Consider the following 26,734-nt stretch of genomic DNA (forward strand, 5'->3'; position numbering starts at 1 on the left):
GGTTAATAAGCTTTCCATGAAGTGCTCAGTTTACTAATAAGTAAGGAAATCAAGTCAAATCAATGAACTGTAACTTTATACCCATTTGATCACCCGACTTCCTAATACTTGCCAATGACAATTATGGGCAAAGATGTGGGGAAGTAGGAACCCATGTGTGGTCCCAGTGAGCAGGTGAACCGGCAGAACCATCCTGGAGTAGTACTTGGCAGCACTGAATGAAATCAAATTTGTATGTGTCTTCGAGTAAGTCCATTCCGGGGTATGAAACCGGTGAAGTTCTTGCATAGATCCATTCCTCCCAGTTCATGCCCCTTATCCTGGTATAATCACTAACAGTGGTTCCATTCATACACTGTCAAAGTGTTCTGATTTGGATGATATATTGATGACTAACCATTAGGTGGCATCATTACTGTGTTGGCCACATTTACAGGGCATAGGAGACAACTCAGGTACCTGGTACTAAGGGAGCAGACAGAAGAAAATGTGTGGAATTTAGTATATTAAACACCTTGTAGCAGTGAGAAGGGATGTACAGAGAAGGGAAGGGAGAAGCATGGTTTTCCAAACAAAGGGCATCGGCAGGTTGAATTAGTATGTAAAGGATTACTTTGGATTTTTTTTAAAGATTATTTTTATTTTTATTTATTTATTTTTTTTAATTTTATTTTATTTTTAAACTTTACATAACTGTATTAGTTTTGCCAAATATCAAAATGAATCTTTTTAAAGAACAGTTTTAGGTTCACAGCAAAATTAAGAACAAGGTACAGAAATTGCCCATATATCCCCTCACTTCACATATGCACAGCCTCCCCACATAATCAACACCCCCCACCAGAGTGGTACATTTGTTACAGCTGATGCACCTACACTGATACATCATCAGCACCCAAAGTTTATAGTTTACATTAGGGTTCACTCTTGTTGTACCTTCTGTGGGTTTGAATAAATATATAAAGACATGTGGGGCTTCCCTGGTGGTTCAGTGGTAAAAAGTCTGCCTGCCAGTGCAGGAGACATGAGTTCCACCTCTGGTCCAGGGAGATCAGTTGGAGAAGGAAATGGCAACCCACTCCAGTATGGGGTCACAAAGAGTTCAACACCACTTAGCGACTGAATACCACTTGGCTTCCTTCGTAGCTCAGTTGGTAAAGAATCCACCTTCAGTGCAGGAGACCCTGGTTCAATTCCTGGGTCGGAAAGATCCCCTAGGAAGGGATAGACTACCCACTCCATTATTCTTGGGCTTCCCTTGTGGCTCAGCTGGTAAAGAATTTGCCTGCAATGTGGGAGAGCTGGGTTCAATCCCTGGGTTGGGAGGATCCCCTGGAAAAGGGAAAGGCTACCCACTCCAGTATTCTGGCCTGGAGAATTCCATGGTCTGTTTAGTCCATGGGGTCGCAAAGAGTTGAACATGACTAAGTGACTTTCACTAGCGACTGAATGACAACACCACCACAATGACACGTATCCATCACTATGATATCATGAGAGAATTTTTACTGCCCTAAAAATCCTCTGTGCTCCCAGAATTCACCTTCCCTTCCAAATTCAGCTTGGAGTTTTTTTTTTCTGGTGGTGGCATAGTAGCCCATTGCTCAGATGCTTTGAAACTTCCATAGCCACCCAGAGTTGGGAAGCCAACCCATTTCACATCCTGTGTGTGGTTTCTGCAGTTATCAAGTGATCTGGTCTTCTCCTGACCTTAGTCCTTGGTTGTCTTACACCTGAGTGGTCAGAGAGAATGTTCTCTGATGTCTTATACTTTCATGACCTGGAGAAGAACCTCTTCTGTATGAGAAAGGGGATCCTCAATGGTTCAAGCTGCTGTAAACCATAAACATGAAGTAGGCTTCATTTTACTCCTTATTTCAAGGCTTCTTCTGCCTTGCCTTAACCATGCCAGGTTATGTTCCAACATCAAGGAGCGGTGCATCTTTGGTAACAAAGGGTTCTGGTGGGAAAGGCTTCTGTGTGAGAGCCTTTCTGGAACTTTGGAACTTTGCTATTCTGTTCTTGAGATACAGAAAGTAAACAACGTTTGAACCAAAGTCCTCCTGGGGAAAAACATGGGTGCTTTGACTGTTGTTGCTGCGCTGTCACTCTCTCTCTCTTTCCTGGCGGAAGTGGTGCTGCCAGGGTTGCAGCCAGATCCCCAGTGGAAGTATCCAAAATGCTGGCTGGAGATGTTGCTACGTCTCACAAGTTAGCAGCTTTGTGATCAGCAGATGGGATAGCAGGATAAAGACACAGCACCCTCAGAAACAGCTGTTGTAACCATGGGAGAAGTATTTCTCCCTGCCTTTCTCCCTTTACAGAGAAACTGCCCTTGGGGGTCGGGGCAGGGGACTGGACTGGTGGCTCTCTGCACAGAATAGGCCTGGTTTGGCAAAGATGAAGCACCCGGACCATTTCTGTGTCACTGGAGTGACATGGGGGATGGATGGCATTTTCCCTCTCTTCTCTTCTTGATCTTTGGATTTTATTGCTGGCATTGTCTTCTCCTATTCTGTTCTGGTTCTTCCTGGGCTGTGGACACGAAGAGGTTACAGCGGCCGAGAGCCTCTGGGCTGAGTTAGCACTTCCCTCTGCATCCACAAATCTCTCCAAGTAACGGACATGGAAAGGGGGTGGCGGGCTGGGTAGGGAGAAGGCCGGCTGCCGTAGGTGGGACCAGGCTCCTTAACCACGTCTCATTCCCCTCCCCACAGCCCGGAGAGGAGGGGGACGAGGAAGGGAACAGCATCCGTCTGGAGTGAAGGATGAGCCGCGGGCACGTCGGTGGTCCAGAGCTGCAGAGTGCCCGCGCTGCGCCCGCCTCCCGCGCGCTCCTTGTCTGCATCTGGCTGCCCGCCCCAGGGCGCGCGGACCCGGGACAGCCGCGCTCGGGCTGCGGGAGGACGGAGACCAGGGCCCGTGCCGCAGGAGCTGCGGGCCTACGAGGCCGGGTCCCCGGGGAGCTTGGGGCAGCCTCGGGCAGCCTCGCTCGCGCCCTCCCTCCTGGCAGGAGCCGCCGCGGAGCCGGCCGCGCGTTTCCTGCAGCAGCCGGCGCTGGGACGCGGCCGGGCCGAGCTCTCCCCCGTGGCCCCTGGGCTGAGCGGCTCCCCGGACCCGGCCTCTGCCAGGTGACTCAGTCACCCCGACCCCGGCCCAGAGGAGGCAACTTCTGCGGAGGGAAAACTTAGATTCTGCTTTAGCATCTAACTCCTTTCGCTGTGCAAGCTCTGCAGAGCCCCAGAGGGTGTCATTTTGCACTTGACCGGTATTTGAGAAAAACTGCAGGACTCGGCGGCGACGAGAGGAAGAACCTTGTAAACTTTGGGGGCGGGGACATTTTCTTGGAAGTGACAAGTCGCCTCCGACCTACAGTTCTGGGCCAGTGACGTCATCCTCGGCTCAGCGGCTCTGAAGGGTCTGGACGCAGCCAGGGGACCAACACCAAAGACCCCAGGAGAGCCATGGAATCCACACTGGCAACATCCAGTTCGGCAGCCGGCCCGGTCACCTTCTCCCACGTCTTTGGTCAGCAGTGCCAACTTATGGAAGCAGGTAGGAAGTGTGTCCTGGGGGCAGTGGGCGCTCTCCAGGGGCCCCAGGGATGAAGGCCCATGTGTCTCTCATCTGTGTCGTGCTGTAATTTGGAATGTGAGGTTCAGCTAGCTAGTGACATGCTTGCCAGGCATGTCCACTTTAAAGTTTCTAGGACGTGCCAGGAGACTGAATTGCTGCCTGCACAGGGCAAGTGAGGCACCCTTTGATCTCACCACCTCTTTTCTTTGTGGCTACCTGGAGGATGTGGGAGGGTACGTCAGGAGGGTCTGATGACACAGGGGCTGTGGTAACATTTGGGGGCAGGTGCCAGTCCTAGACAGTATAGTTGCCTTTCTGTCCTCTTGTCTCTTTGCTGCTAAACCTCTCTGCTGCTAAGAGTGGTGGTTAAGCCATGGCATTCCAAGCACCACTGGAGTAACTTAGGTACTCCTAAGAGGGTCTGCCCCGAGCAGCGTCTCCCAGCCCTGGGCTCCACTGTGGGCATTCCTCTCTAGCCTTGGCTCTTCCATAGAAACCTCACCCTTCCTGAAGAATGGAAAACTTGGTGTGGGCTGCAGCCTTACCCTGTGCCAGCCATCTTGCCAGTTCGGGCAGTCGGCTACAAAGAAAACTGGAGTCGGGGGAATAGCTTGGTGCAAATGGTCACTGTGGTGGAACCCACAGGCTGGTGCTTAATCCATGATTTCAATTATGTTGGAGTCATAAGACATAGGCTGCCTGCTTTCTCAGAGTTCATTCCTGCTATTGGGAAAAGGGCCATGTGTTTCCTCAGTGGTTTCCTGGAAATGAAAGCGTTAATTGTGCATTTGTGCTGTGAACCTCTGGAAGGTGGTGAGGAGAGCACTGCATTTCGGAGTCTGGGGCTTGAGTCGGTGTCAGTGGTGGCACAACCTTGGAAATGGCAGACCCTACCCCTACGCACTTCCCTTGGGACTCTGTCTCTAGCTGCAAAACAAGAGAACTGGACTTGAGCTGCCTGGTCCCTCCAGGCCTTAGATTCTGTGAACTCGGAGGAGCCCAGTGCAATGGAGAAAGTGAACTTGAACAGTGTTCAAGGATGGGATGTATTTGCACAAGGTGGAAGCTCATAGACTAAGTGAATGAGGGCTCTGGGGTGGACTGCCTGGCTTTGAGTCCCAGCTTCACCTGGTACACGCTGTGTGACCTCAGGCATGTTACTTAGCTTCTCTGTGCCTATAAAGTGGGGATAGTAAGCACTGCCTCATAGAGTCATTGCAGAGATTCAACATGTTAATACACATGTGGAAAGCCTTAGGACGGAGGCTGGTGCCTAGCCAGCACAGTTTTAGTGTCAAGTGTTTTTTAATGTTTCTAGGAGGTGTGGGGGCTTCCCAGGTGGTGCTTGCTAGTGGTAAAGAACCCACCTGCCAATGTAGGAGATGTAAGAGACTTGGGTTCAATCCCTGGGTCAGGATGATCCCCTGGAAGAAGGCATGGCAACCCACTTCAGTATCTTGCCTGGAGAATCCCATGACAGAGGAGCCTGGTGGGCTACAGTCCATAGGACTGGAAAGAGTTGGACACGACTGAAGTGACTTAGCACACACAGGAGGCATGGGGGGTTCTGGGCAGGCATCCTTCCAGGGCCTAGTCAAGGCATATCTGTTTGCTGAGAGCATAGCTGCCCATGGGTATAGAAGATCAAAGTGCTGATCACCACCCCCACCCCATGGCAGCTGAATTCTGGTTTGTCTCCCACTCTATATATACTCGAGGGATATTTGACCTGCAATAGCTTAAGTGCCTTTCCTGCTGTTATACATAAGAAGGAGGACTTGAGGTCTTCCTGAAGTTTCACACACCTTTCTGCGTCTCTGGAGTTACTGTGGGAAGGCAGATGATAGATTTCTAGAAGACCTCAGCGCTGTCCCCTGTGGCTTTATCCTCTAAGTTTTTGGAGGCATCCAAGCCTAAATCAGGTCATGGAATTCTCTGTCTCCTTAAAAGAAATCCTTTATGTCAAGCGAGCAGTGCAACATGGAATAATAATGACCAGCAGTCTCAAGGGAGAGCTCTCTTCCTGAAGACAGGCAAGGAGGAATAATTAACCTCCAAGTCAAAAGCCCTCACTCAGTTAGGTGAAGGGGGTTGAGAGCAAACACTGAGATGTCTCCAAGCAAGGCGTTTGTAGTCCAGTAGGTATCACAAACGAGATCTTAAATGAATGTGAAAATGCTTCCATAACTCCAGGGGCTCACAGGGGCTCTGTTCATCACATCTGTTCTCGAGTGAGAGACACACATATTCACTGAGTACCTACTATGTGCTTCCTCTGCACAATGCCAGGAACCACCGAGTCTGAAGAGTAAGTTACAGCCGTTATGTGAGTAGATGATGATCTAGTTAGTGGTAAATGTAAAAGCATATTGAAGAAAAGAGAATTATGTAGATTGTGACTTTTAAATGGTTCTGTTTCTGAACAAACATTCCTATATATTTTACATAAACTCTCTTAATTTTCAAAAATCTTAACCAGGTCATGTGAAAAGGCTCAGGCCTGAGAATTTGGCTCAGACACGTGCTTTCTTCCTGGCACTTTTGATGCTACATGGTGTCTTGGTTTTCTCATATCCTACACCATTGCACCATACATGCATCTTTGTTGCTTCAGGAAGCATTTAGAGTGGATCTGAAAGTCCTAGGAAGAACAGAGTTCCCACTGTCTGTCCGGATCCGTCGCACCTGATTATAGTAGGGAAGATCACACCTGCCTCCTCTTCATGGCTGCCTTGCAGGGAGATGCGTATTTCCTACTTAATGGGTGAAGTTTAGATGTTGGCAAAGGTGGGATTTAAACCTTAGGCCACCCCAAAGCCTGTACCCCCAAAAGGCAATCCCGTGGCTTCTGCAAAGAGTCTTTTTAAAAAAACTATGTCTATATTTCTGAAGGATTTGGAGGAGAGGGTAGCATTTTGAATCTTTCATGGTCTTTGATGCTGTTGCTCACCCTTTTCCCTCTCCAGGGTCCCTCGCCCCACTTCAGAATGGGTCATACTATGACATTCTCTTCTCTTTCTAACCCCCAACTCTAATTTCTTCCCCTTTCCTTTGGCCCTAAAGTGGTAGGTGAGATGTTAATCTGGCCAGGCAAGAATGACTGATGGGGCCACCATTCTCCAGTCTTCCTGCCTGGCCTTCTTCAGGTGGGAGCCTGAGGCCACATTCCCACTAACTGACCTCACAGTATCCTGCATCACTCTGGCTTCCAGCTATTTCTTGCATTTTACCGAGAATGTCGGGAGACACTCTTGGGGGATGGACTATATAGACTCAAGCTGGTACACTGCTGGTCTCTGTAGCTAAGTAACTCCTTTTTATCTCCTCCTTGGACCCCTTCCCAGGTGACTAAGTGGTAAAGAATCTGCCTGCTGTTGCAGGAGACACAAGAATTGCAGGTTTGATCCCTGAGTCGGGAAGATCCCTGGAGAAGGAAATGGTGACCCACTCCACTATTCTTGTCAGGAAAATGACAGAGGAGCCTGGTGGCCTACAGTCCATGTGTGTGTGCTAAGTCACTTCAGTCGAATCCGACTCTTTGTGACCCTACGTACTATGGCCTGCCAGGCTCCTCTGTCCATGGGATCCTCCAGGCAAGAATACTGGAGTGGGTTGCTATGCCCTTCTCCAGGCCTACAGTCCATGGGTTGCAAAGTATTGGACATGGCTAAGCACAAGCATGCACATCCTTGGACCCCAAAATGTTTGACCAAGGTGCCACTCTGACCCTGGCGTTTGGTCCTGTCTCTGCTGAGGGCTCTTGACTCATCCCTCAGCCTAACATTCTGTTGTTTGGGGGACTCTAGCTTGCAGGTGAGGGCTTCTGGGGTCTTTATATCTTGCTGGGACTTGCTAAGCTGTCCCTGTGTCATCCTGGTTGATTTCCTACCTGTCCCATTTGAGTGGAAAGCATTTCCACAGGGTTACTGTGCTTGACCAGAAGGATTAAAGTCATTCTGTCCAATACGTCCTGCTGACGCTGCAGGAATCTAGGCCCAGCTCAAGGGGGAGGGTGGATGTGAGGAGAGGGCAAGAAGGTGACAAGATCTGATTACCTGGATGCTACTGTTCTGCATACCTCTGAATTGCAGCTCAGAAGTCACTCACAAGGTTCCCTATTTGCACCATCAGTTCTGGATCAGCCCCCAGCTCCTTACCATGCCGAAACTCAAAATAAATGCAAGTCATGTCTGTCTGTCTGTCTGACAAGTCAGGTTGGTACCTGGAGCCAGGGTCTGGTCATCTTTTGACTTTACTGCCTTGCTCCCTCTGAAGGCTGTCAGCTGAGCCACCTTTCCTGCCTTTTGAACAATATAGGAATCCATCTGGGTATATAACCTATATGTACTTGGAAGCCACTTGCCATAGTTGGAACCAAGAGAGGAGAGAACTAGATTTATGGCATCTGCTGTGAGGTGAGCATGTTGGTGGTTTTGCAAAAATTAAACAGATAAACATGAGCCAAGAGGAGAGTCTTGATTCCTATCTTTTCATCTATGGGTATGGGAACACAGCTTTCAGGTTTCCGTTTAGATCCCCAAGGGGTGGTCATCTAGGACCTGCCTGGCTGTTTCTCCAGTGTGAATAGTATGTTTTGACATTTGCAACAAAGAATTACCATAGTGTATACTGGCAATTGAGTATAACCATAGCAGATACTTATTGGGTGCTTATTCTGGGATTGTCATTATGCTAAGTGCTTACATGATATCTAGTTTCATCCTTGTCACATCCTCATAAGGCAAATAAAATCATCCCCATTTTATAGATGAGAAAGCTAAGGCCCATAAAGGAAAGGAAAGTTAGTGGTTGATTCAGGATTCGAATTCAAGGCATCTGGATCCCAAGTAGCTACTCTTTCCTGTTCTTCTATCTAGACTCTGTCAAATTTCCCAGCTCCCCCAGGAATTTATCTCCAGAAATGCTTGTTGAACATCTGTGCCAGAAAATGTTTGCTGAATGAATGTGGAATCTGCAGTAACCAGAGGTACCGAAGATAAATACTCTCCATCTTCCAGGAGTTTGTAGCTTAAAGTGGGAGTGGCCTGTGTCTTCTGTGTTTTCACACTACTATTCACAGCGCGTTGTGTTGTGATTCCTGTTCCTCAGTGCCTTCTTCATTAGACCCTCAGCTTTCTGAGGTTAGGAAACGTCATCTCGGTTGCCTTGGAGTCCTCCAGACCTCAGATGGTGTTTTCAACAGGAAGACGTTGACAGGTCTGTGTTAAGTCAAATCCTTTTATAGGATGGCTGTCATCCCCGTGAGACGCTGTTAGCACAATAGAATGGTGCTTGTGGAATCTGGCAAAGCAAAACCATGGTTATGGTCACTCTCTTCTCAAGACTGATTCTTTCAAGTGAGCTTGTGGAATCAAGGGTGGTGGGGAAAGCAGTTTATCCCAATAGTCTCTTGGGCTGATCAAGTTGAGTACTTTAAAAAAATAATAATTTTGTTTATTTTTGGCTGTACTGGGTCTTCACTGCTGCTCGTGTCTAGTTGGAGTGAGTGGGAGCCACTCTATAATTGCAGTATGGGCTTCTTATTATGGTGGCTTCTTTTCTTGCAGAGTACAGGCTTTAGGGCATGTGGGCTTTGGTGTTTGCAGCTCCCAGGCTCTGGAACACAGGCTCAGTAGTTGTGGCACACGGGCTTAATTGCTCTGAGGCATGTGGAATCTTCCCAGATCAGAGATTGGAGACGTGTATTCTGCATTGGTTGGCAGACTCTTTACCACAGAGCCAACAGGGAAGCCCTCAAGTTGAATACTTTCGGGGGGGGGGGGGGCGGTCCTAAGATGGCAGAGGAATAGGAGGGGGAGACCACTTTCTCCTCCACAAATTCATCAAAACAACATTTGAACACTGAGAAAATTCCACAGAACAACTTCTGAACTCTGGCAGAGGACATCAGGCACCCAGAAAAGCAGCCCATTGTCTTCGAAGGGAGGTAGGACAAAATATAAAAGATAAAAAGAGAGACAAAAGAGTTAGGGATGGAGATCTGGCCCAGGAAGGGAGTCTTAAAAGAGGGTAAGTTTCCAAACACCAGGAAACCCTCTCACCGGCAGGTCTGTGGAGAGTCTTGGAATCTCGGAGGGCAACATAACCAGGCGGAAAAATAAATAAATAAATAAATAAACAAACAAATCCCACAGATTACGTGCCTAATGGCAACTCCCAGCAGAGAAGTACCCCAAACACTCGCATCCTCCACTCAATCTGAGGGATCTAATGTGAGATAGCAACCAAAACTGTGGGATAGCCAGAGAGAGAGAGGGGAAAAAAAAAGGTTGAATACTTTCAACTCCAGGCTCTTCAAGGGAAAGCAGTTTATTGCTGGGCATGGTGCACAAAAGAGGTGGCACCTGCCACTCACTGCCTTCCTCCAGCATCTCCTCTGTGCCTAACCTTCCATCTTCAGTTTAAAGATAGGGTTTTCTCAGCATCCTGGTGATTTTTGTAGGGTGCAAGTACTATCAGTGACACCCCTGGATCATACCTTGACCTCAGGAGTTCCCACCAATGGTGCTTGTTTGAGAAGAAAGCAACAGGGGTGAGCTGGTCCTTACATGCTTGGAATAAGCACCCTGTATAAGAGCCCCAGCCTTTGAGCAGCATGGTCTTCCCACCATTGTTATATCAGAAGCACAGCTTGGTTTCTAATTGGTCTGTTTCTTCAGAGACTTACTCATCAGAGGCAGGGACACATGGTTGTAAGATCTCAATTCAGATCAGATCAGATCAGTCGCTCAGTCATGTCCAACTCTTTGCGACCCCATGAATCACAGCACGCCAGGCCTCCCTGTCCATCACCAACTCCCGGAGTTCACTCAGACTCATGTCCATCGAGTCAGTGATGCCATCCAGCCATCTCATCCTCTGTCGTCCCCTTCTCCTCCTGCCCCCAATCCCTCCCAGCATCAGAGTCTTTTCCAATGAGTCAACTCTTCACATGAGGTGGCCAAAGTACTGGAGTTTCAGCTTTAGCATCATTCGTTCCAAAGAAATCCCAGGGCTGATCACCTTCAGAATGGACTGGTTGGATCTCCTTGCAGTCCAAGGGACTCTCAAGAGTCTTCTCCAACACTACAGTTCAAAAGCATCAATTCTTCGGCGCTCAGCCTTCTTCACAGTCCAACTCTCACATCCATACATGACCACTGGAAAAACCATAGCCTTGACTAGACAGACCTTTGTTGGCAAAGTAATGTCTCTGCTTTTGAATATGCTATCTAGGTTGGTCATAACTTTCCTTCCAAGGAAAGCATCTTTTAATTTCATGGCTGCAGTCACCATCCGCAGTGATTTTGGAGCCCAGAAAAATAAAGTTTGACACTGTTTCCACTGTTTCCCCATCTATTTCCCATGAAGTGATGGGACCGGATGCCATGATCTTCATTTTCTGAATGTTGAGCTTTAAGCCAACTTTTTCACTCTCCACTTTCACTTTCATCAAGAGGCTTTTTAGTTCCTCTTCACTTTCTGCCATAAGGGTGGTGTCATCTGCATATCTGAGGTTATTGATATTTCTCCCAGCAATCCTGATTCCAGCTTGTGTTTCTTCCAGCCCAACGTTTCTCATGATGTACTCTGCATATAAGTTAAATAAACAGGGTGACAATATACAGCCTTGAAGTACTCCTTTTCCTATTTGGAACCAGTCTGTTGTTCCATGTCCAGTTCTAACTGTTGCTTCCTGACCTGCATACAATTTCTCAAGAGGCAGGTCAGGTGGTCTGGTATTCCCATCTCTTTCAGAATTTTCCACAGTTTATTGTGATCCACATAGTCAAAGGCTTTGGCATAGTCAATAAAGCAGAAATAGATGTTTTTCTGGAACTCTTTTGCTTTTTCCATGATCCAGCAGATGTTGGCAATTTGATCTCTGGTTCCTCTGCCTTTTCTAAAACCAGCTTGAACATCAGGAAGTTCACGGTTCACATATTGCTGAAGCCTGGCTTGGAGAATTTTGAGCATTACTTTACTAGCGTGTGAGATGAGTGCAGTTGTGCAGTAGTTTGAGCATTCTTTGGCATTGCCTTTCTTTGGGATTGGAATGAAAACTGACCTTTTCCAGTCCTGTGGCCACTGCTGAGTTTTCCAAATTTGCTGGCATATTGAGTGCAGCACTTTCACAGCATCATCTTTCAGGATTTGGAATAGCTCAACTGGAATTCCATCACCTCCACTAGCTTTATTCATAGTGATGCTTTCTAAGGCCCACTTGACTTCACATTCTAGGATGTCTGGCTCTAGGTGAGTGATCACACCATCGTGATTATCTGGGTCATGAAGATCTTTTTTGTACAGTTCTTCTGTGTATTCTTGCCATCTCTTCTTAATATCTTCTGCTTCTGTTAGATCCATACCATTTCTGTCCTTTATCGAGCTCATCTTTGCATGAAATGTTCCTTTGGTATCTCTGATTTTCTTGAAGAGATCTCTAGTCTTTCCCATTCTGTTGGTTTCCTCTATTTCTTTGCATTGATCGCTGAAGAAGGCTTTCTTATCTCTTCTTGCTATTCTTTGGAACTCTGCATTCAGATGTTTATATCTTTTCATTTCTCCTTTGCTTTTCTCAATTGCTTGGGTTCAAAACTCAGTTCTGCTGTTCACTAGCTGTGTGACTTTAGGCAAGTACCTTAATCCCTCTGTGCTCTGATTTCCTCATCTGTAAAATGAAGATAATAGTTTACTTCATAGGGTTCTGGGGCCTGACAATGAGTTCATATGTATGATGTGCTTATCACCATGCCTGGCACTGAATGCATTATGTATAAACATCTGCTGTCTATCTTAGTTCAGGTTGTTGTAACAAAATGCCATAGACTGGGTGACTTAAGCAAAAATCATTTTCTTCTTACAGTTCTGGGGACTGAGGAGTCCAAGATGAGGGTGCCAGCAGGTCTGATGTCTGGTGAGAGTCCTCTTCTGGGTTTGCAGAGAGCTGTCTTCTCACTGTGTCCTCACATGGTTGAGAGCACAGAGAGAGCAGGCTCTCCTATCTCTTCTTGCTGCTGCTGCTAAGTTGCTTCAGTTGTGTCCGACTCTGTGTGACCCCAGAGACGGCAGCCCACCAGGCTCCCCTGTTCCTGGGATTCTCCAGGCAAGAACACTGGATTGGGTTGCCATTTCCTTCTCCAATGCATGAAAGTGAAAAGTGAAGGGTGCTAATCCATTCACAATGGCTCCACCCTCAGGACCTCATCACTCTCCAAGACTCACCATCATCAACAGGTGAATTTGAAGAGGGCACAGTTCATAACACTGTCATTATTGCTGTTTCTTATGAGCACATCTGCTGTTACTGAGACAAAGTTTATAATTAAATTAAAACATTCCTTATGATCATGTCTTTCAGACTTGTAAAAAGTTCCTACTTCTCCCCTTGGCTAATCATTACAGTTAAAACACATATGCACGCACACACACACAGAATAATGACTCTTTCTTTGACTCCTAAGGTCAAGAATCAACAGTCTATGAGAACTTTCACCCACCGTTTACAAAAGGTCTCATTGAACCCAATGTACCTGGGGCAGTTCCTATCTCTCTTTCTGATATAATTTATCAACAGTGTCTACGTTCATTCTCCAGCATGTCCTCATTCACATGATAAAGTATAGGGTCAGCCTTAATAAGGGGCAGGTGAATAAATAAAATTCAAATGTTAGTTGAAATAAGGAGTATCTGATCTTGGAGGAAGCCTTTTAAAGTTAAGAGACAGTCAGTGGAAGAAGCAAATGTTTGGTTTGGAAATAGGGGCCAGTCAAGTCAGGTGAGTTGGGTGCCACTTCTCAGTGGTTCTGGGGAGCCGTGTCCCAGCTCTTATTCTCCAAGAGAAACCCAGAGTCCCGATGTTTCCATGAAACCTCCCAGTTCTTGACTGTGTATTACCAGATGAAAGCCTGTGGATTCTGGAGGGTCTGACTCTGACACCTGTGTCCTGTCCACGGGCCACCGGTTGACAGTCTCTACTTCAAGCCCTCCATTCTCATCAACAGGACTCTGATTTCGGTTCAGAATCTGCTTCCGGTGTGAGTGGTAGGCCTACTGTATGCTGTCCCATCCCCTGCCTTTCCTGGAGTAAACGTGAGTAAACTGAGAGGGATAGATTGAGGCGCCGACTTCGGTCTATATTCTCTTGCACAGCTTCCTGGAGCCAAGGACTGCCCCAGGCCTGGGGACTTCAGAGCCCTTGTTTCTGAGATAGCCTTCGCATTGCAGTAAATACACTTAACTTGAGCTATGGATGTTTCCTCCCTCATCTTAGTCTTAGGAACCTGGAGAAGACTTGGTAGCAGATAGAGAATAGAAACAAATAGAAGGAACACAGCCTGTAGGGTCCAAGACATTCCAGTTTTTGATGTGAGGTTGTGCCAGCCTGGAGTGGGCATTTGGGAGCTATCTTGGAACCATTAGTTCACTGTCCCCAAGCAGCCCAGGTTGGGGGCATCAGGAGTGGATCAGTCTCTCTGCTCTTGATGGTGGTACAGAAGGACAAGAGGGGCCAAATCTAAGATTTGGGGAGTTTGTGGGCATAGCTCAGTAACAGGGAAAATGGCCTTTTGTAGGAAAATACATTAGAGACCCTGCTGTGCCCTCAAGTTTGCTCTTTAGGAAGTTCTGGAATTAAATGACTGGTGGGTTTCTCATTGGAAGGTAGCTTAGGTGGGAAGAGCCCACTAAGAATGGGGCTGTTAAGGTGCTTTTTCTTGCCCAGGGCATACTTAGTTTTCAGACTTGATCTCATTCTTGGACCTGTTCTCATTAGGTCCTATGTGGTTACTTACTCCAGCTTCTGAAAAACTTAGAGTCAATTTTCCTCTTTAGTCCCAATTGCTCTAACAGGTAAACTTTACATTGAGGGCAAAGCTTTTACCCAGACAAGCTTCCTCTTGTTGTTCAGTTGCTGTCATGTCAGCTCTTTGCAACACCATGAATGGCAGCATGCCAGGTTTCCCTGTCCTTCACTAACTCCAAGAGTTTGCTCAAACTCATGTCCATTGAGTCAATGATGCTATCTAACCATCTCATCCTCTGTCGTCACCTTCTCCTCCCGCCTTCAATCTTTCCCAGCATCAGGGTCTTTTCCAATAAGTCAGCTTTTTGCATCAGGTGCCCAAAGTATTGGAGCTTCAGCTTCAGCATGAGTCCTTCCAATGAATATTCAGGGTTGATTTCCTTTAGTATTGACTGGTTTGATCTCCACTGTCCAAGCTCCCTTGGCCCTTCTCCAAATGAAATGGAATGGCTGTAGGTGTAAAAAATCTGAAGGAAAGGCACATTCATCTGTGAGGATCCTCCTCTGATGTGGCTGGTGGGTGAGTGAAGGCCCACCCACAGTGGGAATTGCCAGACAGCAAAAAGTGAGGAAGATTTATATACAGGTCAAAGGGAAAGTGAAAGTCACTCAGTTGTGTCCGACTCTTTGCGACCTCATGGACTGTACAGTCCATGGGATTCTCCAGGCCAGAATACTGGAGTGTGCAGCCTTTCCCTTCTCCAGGGGATCCTCCCAACCCAGGGATCGAACCCAGGTCTCCTGCATTGCAGGCAGATTCTTTACCAGCTGAGCCACAACAGAAGCCCAAGAATACTGGAGTGGGCAGTCTATCCCTTCTCCAGCAGATCTACCTGACCCAGGAATTAAACAGGGGTCTTCTGCACTGAGCTATCAGGGAAGTCAACAGGAAACCTCAAGGCAATAGGATTACTTGAAGTCTTAAAACCAACAATGTGATGTTTGGACTAGGGGAGATTGTAAAAGTCCTGCTGTAAAAGACCATGAATGTGTAAAAATAATATAACAATGATGTACTAGGATTTCCACCTTCCCATTCCTGTCCCCACCTGTTAGAGGGTGACATTTGGACCTTGACAAATAACCCATTTCTAGTTTTGTTATAGTCTTAAACTACATCATTCTTTTGGACATTGGCTCTTTTGACCAATTCCAATCTCATCTGTCTTTCTAAGGATGTAAGGACTGAGCTGGATGAAACAGACACAGTCTAGTTTTTTCCCCAGAAAGGTAAATGTGCTTTCATGGGTCCTTTATATTAACTGTCCTCCCTAGAGCCCTATTTACTTTTTGTTTTAATCTGTAGAGTCTAGTGTCAGTGCCATGAGAGAAGGGAGACCCAGCCTTGAACATCAAAGGGACCATCAGTCCAGCGGTCTCCCATCTAAGGAAGAAGACAAAGCCATGAGGTAGCCAAGTACCCAGGCTGGGCTCCACTTGCATTTCAGGACTTCTTGAAACTTTAAATCTTCTCTTTGATCTTTCTGAAGTCATTATCAGTTACCCATAGTGAGGACAAGTTAGGACACTTGAAGAGAGGGCTGGTTAGAGAGCAGGAGTACAGGGAGAAGAGGGGAGGTTGTTTTCCTCCCTGCTGGTCCAGAGAGCTAGAAGGGTGATGTGATGCAGGAAGACAGCCAATTTTTGGAGAGATGGTGGCTTGGCCTTATTTCCTAGGTTAGAAGTGAATCTAAAAAGGGATTTATGCAGTGGGTTCTGAATTTCTGCAGTGACTGCAGCCCTAGTTGGGAACCCCAGGGGAGACAGGACTCCAGAGAGTGGTCAGAGCTCCCCAGCTTTGGTCATAAGAGACATGTGGGCCATCCCTCAGGGCTCTGGGAGACCCAGGTGTCTACCAGGGAACACAGAAAGACCTGTTTGGGGACAAGGCAGGGCCTACCACCTGCTCAGTGTTCCATATGAAGCCTTCTGCATGGAAGAACTAGGATTTGGTCTAGCCAGAGGAGTGGAGGCTGGGGAGACAGGGGGCAGAGCTCAGACATGTCCTGGGATGCTAGAGGACACACACCATCACCAGCACAGAGGAAATCTATAGCATAGAGACAGGTAGCAAAGGAAATAGTCCCCTAGAAAGAGGACCCTCATACCTTCTTCCAGCCTCCAGTGGTCAGCACACCCACTGCCAGTTCAGCAGTGGAGTATTGACTAGAGAAAGCCAGGGTTTGAAGAGTTGCATTCTAGAGACCAGGCCAGTGATAGGTGAGATGATCGTATGTGGTTGGGACCAGAAAGGACTATAGAAGGGTCTCCACATTTTTTAGTATCTCTGTATCTAGTGTTACTAAATTAGACCAATTGGATGTAGATTTCTAGGTTGGCTTATTCTTCTCTCAGCATTTTGGGTATGATATTCTTCTGGCTTCTATTGTTGCTGTTGACCTATATTAATTTTGGAGCTATTTCTCTTTAGGGTATCTGCCTTTTCTATGAATTCATTTTTAAAATATTTGTCCTGGAAGCTATGTAGTTTTACTACATGTCTGGCAATGGATCTAATTTTATTCATCCTGTTTGGGGTTTGTACTTCTCAGATCTGAAGATTGATGTCTCAATTCTAGAAAATATTAAGCCACTTATTTCTTTGAACACTGATTCTCTTCCATTCTTTCTATCCCCCTAGCCCATCTTAGAAAATATTGAGAGACCTGAGTTGAACTTCTCCATCTGACTTCTTTTTCATATTTTCCATTTTTGTCTTTTGACTGCATTCTGGATAATGAATTAAACACTATCTTCTGGTTCATTAATTTTCCTTCTAATCTTCAGCCTAATTGAGGCAATCAATTTTTCATTTAATGTCTTTCTTTTTTGGCTATGCCACGTGACTTGTGGGATCCTAGTTCTCCAACAAGGAGTGGAACCTGGTCTCCCTTTTCCAGTGGAAGCAGTGTCCACAGGGAATTCCCCATTTACTGTCTCTCTTTTTCAAATTTCTTGAAGTTCTATTTGAGTAGTTTTCAAATCTTCCTGGTATTCTTTTTAACAAAGTAATCTCTTGTCTTATTTGCTCTTGATTTTATCTTTAATATATTTAACCATTTAAAATCACATTTATCTGCTAAAGGAATTTGATAAACCCATTTCTGACATTCTTGAATACAGTTCTTCTGTTTCTCTCTTAATTCATGTCCAGAATAGCTTATAACCTTGTGTACTTTGTACATTTGGATTCTGAGCTCCTGTTTGGGGTTTATCAGTGAGATATCATGTTATTATAGATAATATGAATTTTTGAGCTGGGGATTTCCTCAATCCTCCCAAGTAGTATAAATTTAAACCCAAACCCATTTGAGGGCCATTTTGGGATAATGAGCAATTACAAGATCACCCTCTCTCCCACCTCAGTCCAGGACTCAGACCCTGTCTCCCTTTGCTTGTGTGCAGGACCCTTATCCCGGAGAAGGCAATGGCACCCCACTCCAGTACTCTTGCCTGGAAAATCCCATGGATGGAGGATCCGGGTGGGCTGCAGTCCATGGGGTCGCTATGAGTCAGACACGACTGAGCAACTTCACTTTCACTTTTCACGCATTGGAGAAGGAAATGGCAACCCACTCCAGTGTTCTTGCCTGGAGAATCCCAGGGACGGGGGAGTCTGGTGGGCTGCCTTCTATGGGGTCGCACAGAGTCGGACATGACTGAAGTGACTTAGCAGCAGTAGGACCCTTATCCAAGTCCCCTCAATCCTCTAAGGCTTCCTGATGGTGAAGTCCTTTAAGACTGGCTTGTGAGGGTGTGTGTGTGTGTGTGTGTGTGTGTGTGTGTGTGTGTGTGTGTGTGTGTTGTAGTTCTGACTCCTCTATCCAGTATGACCTGAGGCCGTGTGACCTCCCCCATGTGCCCGTGCAACTCTATCATCCACTTTACAAGACCAGCGGATGCCTCTGAGCAGCCCAGGTGTCAGTGCATGCCATCACTCTGCTTTCAGCTTTGCATTTCTTTGCGGGTTTGTTGGATGTATTCATTTCCTGTGGCTGCTATGACAAATTACGACACACTCAGTGGTTTCAACAACACAAATTTATGCTCTCGCCATTCTGGAAGCCAGGAGTCTGAAATCAGTGCCACGGACTGAAATCAAGGTGTCACAGGGCTGAGCTCCCTCCACACTCTAGGGCAGCAGTACCCAATCTTTTCTGGCACCAGCAACCGGTTTCATGGAGTCCAGTTTTTCCATGGACTGTAGGGGAGGGATGGTTTGGGGATGATTCTAAGACATTACATTTATTGTGCATTTTATTTCTATTATTATTACACCAATTCCACCTCAGATCATCAGGCATTAAATCCTGGAAGTTAGGGACCCCTGCTCTAGGGGAGAAGATGTTCCTTGTCTCTTCCAGAGTCCTGTGGCTGCTGACGTTCCGTGAAATCATGGCCATGTCACTACCATGTCTGCCTCCATGGGTACATAGCTCCTTCTTTTCTGTGTGTGAGATTTCTCTCTTTCTTTCACTTATAAGGACATTGGTGGTGGCACTTAGGGCTCATCTGGACAATTCAGAATATTCTCCTATCCTAAGTTCCTTAACTTTATCACATCTGCAGAGACCATCTTTCCAAATAACATTTATAAATTCTAGACATCTTTTCAGGCTCCATTGTCAGTCTAAAGTGAAAGTGTTAATCACTCAGTCATGTCCAACTTTTTGCAGCCCCATGGACAGTAGCCCACCAGGCTCCTCTGTCCATGGGATTCTCCAGGGAAGAATACTGGAGTGGGTTGCCATTCCCTTTTCCAGGGTATCTTCCCAACCTAGGGATCAAACCCAGGTCTCCTGCATTTAAGGTAGATTCTTTACTATCTGAGTCACCTGGCAGCCTACCCCAGTAGATTTCTTTGACTCTGAAAGCTGAACTTTGTATTTATAAGGATGCTCATTATGTTTCCAAATGTTGTGTAGCATTTTTTCTAGTCCATCATATCTCCTGGAAAAGAGGTACACCAAATCATTTCAAGGCTGGAGAGAGAAATGCACAACCAGCTGCGGTGGCAGCTGCTCAGAGGCCAGAGGTTGAAGGTGTTAAGGTATAACACCTTAGGTATAAGTGCCAGGGGTGGCGCTTCTAAAACCCTGTGGGACAAAAGGCTGGGCTTAGCACATACTCAGAGGACACTGTTCTCTGGAATAGTTGAACTGGCCTGAATTCCCCTGACCCAGGGGTCCCCAGACTGTGAGCTGCAGACTGTTACCTCCTGTCAGATCGGCAGTGGCATTAGGTTAGAAATGAAGTGCACAGTGAGTGTAATGCACTCGAATCACCTCAAACCCACCTCCCCCACCCCCACCCTGCCCTGGTCCATGAGAAAACCGTCTTCCACGAAACCAGTTCCTGGTGCTGATAGGCTTGGGGACCGCTGCCCTGGCCCACCTCTCCCCAGTCTTCAGTGTGCTTTGGCCCATTCTAGGCTTTGTGTCTTGGCTTTCTTGTCTGTGCAGCTGATCCTGGTTACCGCTCCCTCCTGACCCTTAACGTCTTTCATTCTGACAGCCAGTATCGGACCTTGAGTCTGTTCCTGATTACCCCCTTTGCTTCAGTGACTGGACCAGATGTATGCCCTACAGTGTCTTGGGAATTCACCCTGTGAGTTCCACTCTGTGTCAGCCTGGCATCACCAAAACCAGCACGAGGCAAGACCAAAGCTGAGCATTATTGCAGAGTATGTCTCCTCTGCAGCCAGCGTTGTCCCACCCACAGGAGAGAGCCGAATGCATTCCCGAAAATTCTCTCCTGATGCAGATCTCATTCCTAGGGACCATCAGGCAAACTGACCAAAAGTGTATGTGATGCTGCTTGTGACTGTTGGGAAGACTACCAGATTGTGTGAAGACCATTGCAAAGCAAAACACGCATCCTCTTAGGTGATGACTGGAGTAGTTATTGTGTGTGTGTGTGTGTGGCTTCCTGGCTCCATTAACTCAGAAGGAAGAAATGTCCTGCGTGGGTGGCTTTTGTTCCTACCTCTCTTGAAGTTGTGTTCCTATCCTAAGTTTGTGGCTGAAACATTGAAGAAAAATGTTTTTCACGAGTGGAATCCCCCCGCTGAGAGGTCATATCTTTCATGAAATGGACCACAGGGCACCCTCTCTGGGCTGGAGGTGCATTTCTTTTCTCTCCCACCAGTGTTAGTGGTCAGTTGACTATGTCTCCCAGCACTGAGATTGACTGACCCCCGGAGCTGTGCCCGGAGTTTGACAGGGTAGGGTCTAGGGCTTAACTTCCGTATTACACCAACAGGCACTGGCAGAGAAGACCCCTACCCGGGGTTCCAGGCTCAGCCCTGGCACAAGCAGTGGTAGAATTTGAGGCAAGCCTTCTGAAGGATGTGTGTTGGTGTGCCTCTGTGTGTGTGTGTGTGTGTGTGTGTGTGTGTGTGTGTTTGTATGCTGGGAAGTCAGGGATTTCTGGAATGACGTAGGCTGACATCAGCCTGTGTCCCTGCTGCCCTCAGGTCCAGGCCCTCCTCTCTGGGAGGAAATGCTAAAGATAACCAATTCCCAGAGGCATTGGTGTTGCGTCTTCATCCAGAAGCCCTTTCACAAACAATCCAAATTTTTAGTGGCCTCATCCAGTTTCTGTGATTGTGATTTTCATTCTGTCTGCCCTCTGATGGATGAAGATAAGAGGCTTGTGCAAGCTTCCTGATGGGAGGGATTGGCTGTGGGGAAAACTGGGTCTGGCATCACCGACTCAATGGCCATGAGTTTGAGCAAATTCTGGGAGCTGTTGAAGGACAGGGAAGCCTGGTGGGCTGCAGTCCATGGGGCTGCAAAGAGTCAGACATGACTGAGCGACTGAAAAATAACATCCAGTTTCAGGGCTTTGCTGGTGGTTCAGCAGTGAATAATCTGCCTGCAATGTAGGAGATGTAGGTTCAATCCCTGGGTCAGGAAGATCCCCTAGAGGATGAAATGGCTACCCAGTCCAGTATTCTTGCCTGGGAAATCACATGGACAGAGGAGCCTGGAGGGCTACAGACCATGGTGTCACAAAGAGTCGGACACAACTGAGTGACCAAGCACACACATCCAGTTTCACAATGTTTTCTCAGAAGCAAAGCTGACTCGGCCCGGCGGCCTTCAGGTTGGATTGTGGGGGACGCTTAATCTTCCAATGAAAACTTTCTGAGTGGGGTTCGGAGTATCTTCTCCAATGGTGACAGTTTTTTGATTTAGATGGTAGTTTGAGTGCTCAAACTGAGTGAGATGATAAGATGGTGTAGTTCATTGCGAAAAAGGTTGTGCTCACCCTCAACTAGAGTTGATTCTCTAGAAGATTCTTTGGGATCTGAAGAAAGCAATGTCCATAAGCAAATTTATAACACAGATTCGCAGTAACGAAAGTAGAAGGAATAGAAGACCGGGCAAAGAGCCTCTGCTCTCATCTGACCTGCAGAAATTGAATAATTTAGATGAAAGAAAGCCCCAGGCACATTTTAGCAACTGGTAGATTTTTTTGCTTGAGACAGAATTTCTGGACTTTGTTTTTATATGAAGACGTAGTTTATTTTTAGGCCCATCAGGGAGGCGTCAGGTGAGGAGTTGAGAAAGCTGGCCTGCTAGGGAAATACAGCCCCCATCATCATGTTGTCCTGTGGCCTAGAAAGACTCTCCTGCCCGCTCTAGCATGAAGGACCAGCCAGTTGCCTTTGAGGGTAGCGTGAAAGGTCACGAGAAAGTTGGAGGTTTTCAAAGGAGGACACGCCTTCTTGCACAGAGCCTATTGTTGTAAGCCCAAGTGTAGCCCTTTGGCTGAGAAAGCTCCAGCTGAAACAACTCACTCCCCTGGGTACTAAGTGTTCATTAAAAATCCCAGTTTGTCAGGTGGCACCCCCCTGGTTGTCCCCAATTTGAACAAAAGTCCCTTTGTGACTGCTAGCACTTGGGAATAGACCTTGGAGCCACATGGAGGCCAGAAGACAGCCAGGGGAGAATCACAGCATTTCTTAGTTGGTCACTGATAAAAGATCTCAGCACAACCCAAGCAGAACATCTGCTCTTCCCTCGTTTCTCAGTCGACTCAAGACTCGTGAGGCCTGCACATCGCTTTCAAGGGTCATGAATTTCTCCAGTGGTGAAACATCCCCAGCCAGGATGCTGAGCCATAGAATTTGTTGTGCTTGCAGAAATCTGTCATGGCAGGACCTGTGCTCACCCCAAACAGTGTAATGACAAGAGTTGCTAATGACTTAGGTGAGCAGAACTTAAAAGGAATGCTGGTTTTTCAAGGCCAGAGAGAAGGGACAAGGCCACTGCCTGGGCTGCCTCCTTGAACTAGTACTTCTGGTTCTTCTGATCTGTAGACAGATGAAATCAACAGATATATAGCAGGTGCTTTACCTATGAGATCTCTCCATGGATGAAAAGATGGGCACTTGGGTGGAGTATAGGTGTAAAAGTTACTTATGCAAATGCTAGGTGAGCAAGAATCCTAGCATTCTGCCTTGAGGTTGTTGTGAGGTTGGCTGACATGTCATTTAGTTGCACTGGTTTCTTGATGACAACAAAATATGTGTCTGCAAGGATCAATACAATCCAGGCAGCTTGCAGGTATTTTCAACTAATGGCTCTTTGTTTGGGTATCTCTCCCTCCTGGGATGCCTGATGATAAAGTATGTGTAAATCTGAAAAGGGCTATGTGCTGTTTTCTGGGGCAGGGGGATAAGGAGGGGCATAAAGTTTTTTCTCTCCTGGTAGGTGAGGAGAGGGAGGGCTGACTCTATCCTTGGAGGATGGAAAGATTATGAACGAGGGAGAATCTTCCTGGATCTGTTCTAGCTCAGTCAGTTTCTTTCCCCCTAAATGGTCTTCTTGTGCCCTTCTTTATTATTGCCCACCTGTTCCTCCACCCACACTTTCTTCAGAGAATCTCAAATCAATATTCAGTGCTTGGGCTTATTCAGGATAAAATGTCTTTCTTGGCTTCTTATGATTAAAGCCTGGTTTGAAAATGTAGTGGAACTAATTAAGCATTTATGAGAGGAGGAGAATAGTTCTGTCAGTCTTATGGAAAGATTCAGTCTGAGCTATACCCTGTGAGAATAAGGGAGGATGGAAATCGTGGGGGTGGGAATGTCGAAGGAAGAGCAGAAGCAGCTGCGGACCCTGGTTTCTGGTTTGGCTCTATGGAAGTCATTTCAAATGTTGAGGTGTGTGGAGCCCTCACTTAAACCCGGATGGTGGTTGTGAGTTGGGATAGCCGGACACTGGACTAGCCACTTTAAATGGGTGCTAATTCCCACCCAATGTCTGGGGGCTTTTCAATAATGAGAAAAGATTATAATCCTTCCTTGATCTGAGTTACAAAATAGAAATAGAGACATAGATGTAGAGGACTAAATGTCTGGATACCAGGGTTGGGGGAAAGGGAGAGGGGTGGGATGGATTGGGAGATTGGAATTGATGTATATACACTGCTATGTATAAAACAGATAACTAGTGAACCTACTGTAGATAGCTCAGGGAACTCTACTCAGCACTCTGTATTGACCTAAATGGGAAGGAAATCAAAAAATAGGGGATACATGTATACATATAGCTGAGTCACTCTGCTGTACAGCAAAAACTAACACAACATTGTAAAACAGCTATCCTCCAATAAAAATCTGGGAAGATTGTAATCCTTTCTGACTGACTCAGAAGTGTTGGAGTTCTCTTACTTTCTGAAACCAAAGGAGAACATTGCTTCTCTGAGAGCTGTAGTAATTTTGACACTTTGAAAATCTCATTTTAGAATCCATCCCATGACATCCATCACTCTGTAGGCCCAGGCAGAAGCATTTTGAGTAGAAAGCTATGTCCTCAAAAAACTTGTAAGACATGATACTGATCTGCAAAAGGGGAAGAAATTACACATGAAGATGATCGTCATAAATTAGGATTGGGTTCCGGCCCTTGGAGTCCCTTGAAGGTGATTCCACAAGAGTATAGTGAAGGAGGAGAATGAAAGAGCAGGCTTAAAAGTAAATACTAAGAAAATTAAGATCATGGCATCCATCCCCATTACTTCATGGCAAATAGAGGGAGAAGAGGTGGAAGCAGTGGCAAATTTCCTCATCTTGCAGATGGTGACTGCAGCCATGAACTCAGAAGAAATTTGCTTCTTGACAGGAAAGCTATGACAAACCCAGACAGTGTGTTGAAAAGCAGAGGCATTACTCTGCCGATAAAGGTCCATATATTGTCAAAGCTATAGTCTTCGCAGAGGTCATGTACGATTGTGAGAGCTGGACCATAAAGAAAGATGGAGCATCAAAGAATTGATGCATTCGAACTGTGGTGCAGGAGAAGGCTCCTGAGAGTGCCTTGGACAGCAAGGAGATCAAACCAGTCAATCTTAAGGGAAATCAACCCTGAATACTCATTGGAAGGAACTGATGCTGAAGCTGAAACTCCAATATTTTGGTCATCTGATGTGAACAGCTGACTCACTGGAAAAGTCTCTGATGCTTGGAAAGATTGAGGGCAGAAGGAAAAGAGGGTGTCAGAGGATGAGATGGCTGGATGGCATCCCCAATGCAATGGACGTGAACTTGGGCAAACCTCAGGAAGTGGTGAGGGACAGAAAGGTCTGGCAGGCTGTAGTCCATGAGGTCGCAAAGAGTCGGACATGACTGGGCAACTCAACAACAACAACATGGACATTATTTGGTGTCAGATCTGAGTTCAAACTTTGCTCTGCTATTTATCCATTAAGCAGTGTGACTTCAGACAGGTTATTTCTCCCCCATTGTTATTGTTTTAAATCTCTCTGAACCACAGCTATTTTTGTAAAATGTTCTCTATAAGGTAGGAGCAATAGGGAAGATATAAAACTGATAGAAAGTGTTAGAGAACCATGAACTTGGAGTAGCACAAAGACCAATGTCACCAAGCAAAGGCAACCTTAGAGGGGAGAGCTTGGAGCAACTGGCTTTTTCCTGTGTGGCCCCCACTGCCCAGTACACAGGTGGAGTCTAATTTTTGGTGAGCGCCTAGTACCTCAGTTCTCAGGTCAGAAGAGAATTTCACTCTTCCTCTCGGGCCTGAGTGCAGTTTCTCATCGAAACTCATTTATCTGGGTCTCTTTGGTGGCTGCCGAGTTGGTGATTTGTCCAGTTTGTATGGGAGCACACGCTTTAAAAAGACCACTGGAAACTGTCACTTGAGAGGATAAAAAGTGTCATTTAATGTCTTTCTGTCACCTCAGCTAATAGGACCAGATTCAGGGCTGAATTCCTTCTCCTCCGAGATCTGAAGAGAGAGGCTAAGACCAGGTCCATGGGATTGCCTCTTGTCTAAAGGGGGACGTGAAGATGTGCATTGCAGAAATAATCACATGATCAAAGTGATGAAGGGCTGATGGGTGTTTTTCACATCTGTAACAATGAAATCCTGTCCAAGACAAATTCTATCATTCCATTCAAGATTTACCTACCGATTGGACCTCAGACAGAAACCAAAGGAGGGCCTGGCTGGATCCAGGAGTTGTGTTCTTAGAGGGTCTGAAAAGCATTGACTTAAAATGGATTTGGAACTCTCACTTACCATCCCACTCATCATGGGGGTGCTGAGGTGAGGGTACTGAAACCTCCCATGTTCATGGCAGCACTGTTCACAGTAGCCAAGATATGGAGACAACCTAAATATCCATCGATAGACGAGTGGGTAAAGAAGATGTGGTGTATGCATGAATGACAACGGAATATTACTTAGCTGCAAAAGAAAGAATGAAATAATGCCATTTGCAGCTACATGGATGGACCTAAGATTGTCATATGGAGTGAGGTAAGTCAGAAAGAGAAAGACAAATGCCATATGATATCACTGATATGTGGAATCTAAAATATGACACAAACAAACTTATCTATGAAACAGAAACAGACTCACAGATAGAGGATAGAGACTTGTGGTTGCCAAAGGGGGACGGAGAAAAGGGGAGGAAGGGATTGAGGGTTTGGGATTAGCAAATCGCAAACTATTGTATATAGGATGGATAAACAACAAGGTCCTGTATAGTTGAGGGAAATATATTCAATATCCTGTGATAAGTTCAGTTTAGTCGCTCAGTCCTGTCCGACTCTTTGCGACCCCATGAGCTGCAGGACACCAGGCCTCCCTGTCCAACACCAACTCTCAGAGCCCACCCAAACTCATGTCCATTGAGTCGGTGATGCCATCCAACCATCTCATCCTCTGTCGTCCCCTTCTCCTCCTTCCCTCAATCTTACTCAGCATCAGGGTCTTTTCAAATGAGTCAGCTCTTCGCATCAGGTGGCCAAAATATTGGAGTTTCAGCTTCAATATCAGACCTGCCAATGAACACCCAGGACTGATCTCCTTTAGGATGGAC

At 46.5% G+C, this 26,734-nt stretch overlaps 1 protein-coding gene across 1 annotated transcript in view; it reads left to right on the top strand.

The window, feature by feature from the left end:
• The first annotated feature begins 3,281 nt into the window (after nt 1–3,281).
• Nucleotides 3,282–26,734, top strand: part of KAZN (kazrin, periplakin interacting protein) — a 1,366,410-nt gene continuing 1,342,957 nt past the window's right edge. Inside the window, exon 1 of the mRNA XM_025287229.3 lies at nt 3,282–3,555. Coding sequence (XP_025143014.2) covers nt 3,465–3,555 — 91 coding nt within the window. The 5' untranslated portion in view covers nt 3,282–3,464. The remainder of the gene's footprint in view (nt 3,556–26,734) is intronic.

Source organism: Bubalus bubalis, chromosome 5, assembly GCF_019923935.1.
Source record: "Bubalus bubalis isolate 160015118507 breed Murrah chromosome 5, NDDB_SH_1, whole genome shotgun sequence".
Classification (NCBI taxonomy): Eukaryota; Metazoa; Chordata; class Mammalia; order Artiodactyla; family Bovidae; genus Bubalus; species Bubalus bubalis.